Source organism: Pteropus alecto, unplaced genomic scaffold, assembly GCF_000325575.1.
Source record: "Pteropus alecto unplaced genomic scaffold, ASM32557v1 scaffold3, whole genome shotgun sequence".
Taxonomy (NCBI): domain Eukaryota; kingdom Metazoa; phylum Chordata; class Mammalia; order Chiroptera; family Pteropodidae; genus Pteropus; species Pteropus alecto.
In genome coordinates, this window is record NW_006442484.1 from 53,408,358 (window position 1) to 53,412,210 (window position 3,853).

The 3,853-nt window shown below is 32.1% G+C and overlaps 1 protein-coding gene and 1 pseudogene across 1 annotated transcript in view; one reads left to right on the forward strand and one right to left on the reverse strand.

Moving 5' to 3' along the window:
- Positions 1–3,853, forward strand: part of ZC3H15 (zinc finger CCCH-type containing 15) — a 21,096-nt gene that overhangs the window by 15,229 nt on the left and 2,014 nt on the right. The window contains exons 6-9 of the mRNA XM_006921269.3: positions 308–490; positions 2,071–2,217; positions 2,381–2,482; positions 3,198–3,321. Of these exons, the coding sequence (XP_006921331.1) occupies positions 308–490; positions 2,071–2,217; positions 2,381–2,482; positions 3,198–3,321 (556 nt within the window). The remainder of the gene's footprint in view (positions 1–307; positions 491–2,070; positions 2,218–2,380; positions 2,483–3,197; positions 3,322–3,853) is intronic.
- Positions 1,529–1,647, reverse strand: LOC112470535 (annotated as a pseudogene).

Consider the following 3,853-nt stretch of genomic DNA (forward strand, 5'->3'; position numbering starts at 1 on the left):
TTATTTAAAAATCATACTTTCAGATTACACTTACAAATGCTAAACTGAAACAAGTCCTTTTTGTATAATTCAGAATTTAGCACAAGGTCAAAAACAAATTTTATATAGATCTTCTCTGAAAAGAATTTATCATTGTAATAAATATTTTAAAATTAATTTATATGTACATTTCTGCATAAAGAGTTCTCTGTACAGAATGATTAGCTTAAGGATATGAATAAAAAATATACTTGTTCTATATACTTAAGCATTTATCTTGAAATGGACTACACTGAACAACTACTTCTGAATAATATTGTCTCTCTAGGTGTGTAAGCATTTCCTTGAAGCTATTGAAAACAACAAATATGGCTGGTTTTGGGTATGCCCTGGAGGGGGTGATATCTGCATGTATCGTCATGCACTTCCTCCTGGATTCGTATTGAAAAAAGATAAAAAGAAAGAAGAGAAAGAAGATGAAATTTCATTAGAAGATCTCATTGAAAGAGAGGTAACTAGTATCTTTTTCCTACTGTAGAAGAAAACCAAAACAGTATTTATTGTAAAATTTGAATATTTACCACTTGGGGGCAATAGCATGTTATGAAAGGGAAAAAAAATATTATGATCTTTTCCCGAAATTGCCTTGCTTTTTCTTTAATTATTCTTGTATATCTAAAATGTAAACCTAGCTATAATCATTGGCCAATTGTTAAATTTAGGATCATGAAACTTTTTTTTAAGTACTAATCACTAGTTTATCAAATAAATTGTGTCTATAAGGTTGATATACTAGCATATCAGTTTATTAAAATGTTTAGTCATTATTCAGATTGATTGAACTTGAAGTTTTAGATGTTTTCCTTGATGTCTTATTTTTTCACCATTTTACCAATCATTAACGTTGTTTGAAAGGAGACTACCACAGTTTTTTCAGTTAGGTGTTTTACTATCATCCTTGGACTCAAAAGGAAAATGAGTCTCATTGAAGAGAATCTTTAGCTACTCATCTCTGAATAAGCAGAAGAGTTTATTCTATGAGTTAGCAGATAGGGATTCAGAGTTAGCAGGTACGGCTTGCGGGAGTGACACAAAAATGTTAAGATTATTGGGAATACTAGATTTAAGGTTATACATTTCAAACTATATCCATTTTGCCATGACTTGGATAATCTAAATATGTTATGTAAATATCTAAGGTTAGAATTATATACATTTGTTCCTAAATGGATATATTGTTTGGTATTTCACGCTGGAGGTAATATAGTGCAATAAAAAATGTAGACTTTGGGATTGTTTATGTTCTAGTTCTGCATATTAGTTGTTAACCTTTGGTAGATTTCCCATCGCCCATTGTTTGCTCATTCGTGAAGATCAGTGTATTAGCATATGTGTATAAAGCATTAACAATACTTGATAGATATTCAGCAAGTATTATTTTTGTTTTTTTTTGTTTTTATTTACTTATTTATTTTTTTAAGGCTGGGCAACCCTTGGTTGACCTCATAGATTATAAGAACCTTGTGAGTTTACAATCCCTTATTTTTTATACCTGCAGCACCTGGTCTTCCTAGGTGATCTCTCATCCAAGTACTAACCAGGCCCGACCCTGCTTAGTTTCCGAGATCAGACTGGATTGGGCTTGTTCAGGGTGGCATGGCTGTAGACAGCAAGTATTATTTTTCTATGTATTTATTACTTGATTATTGGCCTGAGAAGCAGGTGGTGTTTTTCATTTACTTTTTTTCTCCTCTACTGAAGAACACAGATGATACTTGTATATTGTTGGTGCTTTTCATATTTATTGTTTTCATCAGTTCACTTATTTAAAACAATTTCTCATGGCAAGTTTTACTCACCTTCAGTTTTGAAAAGAAATCTAGTTCAGAATAATATATTTCATTATGTTTATAAATGTTGGTAATCTCTGGACACTTGTTTTGCCCATTGCCATTGCCATGTAAAAAAAAAAAATCAGGTTATTTTAAAATTAATGTCTTCATAATTGTCACAGGCAAGGACTTAAGAGAAAACTGTTAAATACTATTATAGGCGACTTGAGGAAAAATATTAACTCTTTTATCTTTGCAGCGTTCTGCTCTAGGTCCAAATGTTACCAAAATTACTCTAGAATCTTTTCTTGCATGGAAGAAAAGGAAAAGACAAGAAAAGATTGATAAACTTGAGCAAGATATGGAAAGAAGGAAAGCAGACTTTAAAGCAGGGAAAGCATTAGTGGTATGTCGTAAATACACCCAAATAGATGCTTTATTCTTTCTTTAATTTTATAATTTCTGTGTCATGCAAGATTTTATCATTATTTAACGTATATGTCTAAAAATCAGTGACCAAGAAATATTTGAATTTTATCCTGACTTGATATATTTGTGTATCTGAATAGATCAGTGGTCGTGAAGTGTTTGAATTTCGTCCTGAACTGGTTGATGATGATGATGAGGAAGCGGATGATACCCAGTACACCCAGGGAATAGGTGGTGATGAGGTAAGAGGAAGCTTTGATACTTCATCTCCTCATGTTGATTGAGAGAGAGGATAGAGAGTGACAGTAGAGCAGCATGGTCAAGAGTGCCAACTGTGGGGCCTTCGTTCAAATCCTGACTCTAACCTGGGAAATTACCTATACTCTAGGCCTCCACCCTCATCCGTACTATGGATATAAGGATAATCCCTACATCACAGGATACTTGTGAGAATTAAATGAATTAATTTATATTTATTTATAGTTCTTTTTGGAACTTAGTTCACTGCCTGGTATATAGTTTAAGTGCTTATATGTATTAACTATAAAAAGTATTTGTTTTATTCTCCCTTTAAGAGGAAAGTCTTTTTTGTATAATAGTTTATAGAAAAAATCATGGTTCAGAGACACTAAAAAGATCATTCGGTTGTAAACAACATTAGTAATTGCAGATAGCTATTTTTTGTATAGCTATAAAGTTCTGACTTTTGTCTTAGAGTTGGAAGATAAGAATATTGTATTCTATATGTAAAATGTGATGTCAGAGGAAGAAGCTTCAAATATGGCATTGCTGTTTTTTTAAGAAGTTTAGAAAAGTGAATTTTGGTGATAGTCGTTTGTTTTCACTTTTCACTAGCAATAATTTTGATTTATTAAGATAAACATCAGAAGTAAAAGCCAAGTAATTTATGAAAATTGTTATTATTAGTATCAACTTTCTTTCTATATGTTTTTAAAGGTTGATGATTCAGTGAGTATAAATGACATAGATTTAAGCCTGTACATCCCAAGAGATGTAGATGAGACGGGTATTACTGTAGCCAGTCTTGAAAGATTCAGCACATATACTTCAGAAAAAGATGGTAAGTATGCATTTTTGTGTAATTCTAAGAACTAGGAAGCTATCTAAAGGAGGTTAGATCAGGCTTAGCAAACTTAGATGCCATAGGTACCAGAATGATAACATAAATATGTGGTTTGACTATATATAGAAGTAGCGAGTAATAGAGGCTTTAGAAATGGGTGGCTGGGACTGTCGAAGTCATTAACTGAAACTAGAAGGGGACAAAAAAGAGTTTGGAGATGTAGCTAATGAGTTCAGTTTGGAACCTCATAAGGTTGAGGTGTTTTAGCTATCAAAAGTGGCATTGTCTGATTCTGCGTAGAGATTTGCAGGAGAAAAAGTTTGAAGATAATCTTCATTGCTGAGAATGAATTCACCCAGGTGCAATACATAGGATGAGAACATTCTAGTGTATACTGCAAATATTACTATTTGAGATTAGTCTAAAGAAGAACAGCTTGAAAAATATACTAAGGACAGAGAAAAATTAAGAAAAGTTTTAGAAAAATTGAGTAAGGTAAATTGGAAATAGTTGTTTAGCTGCAATTAGG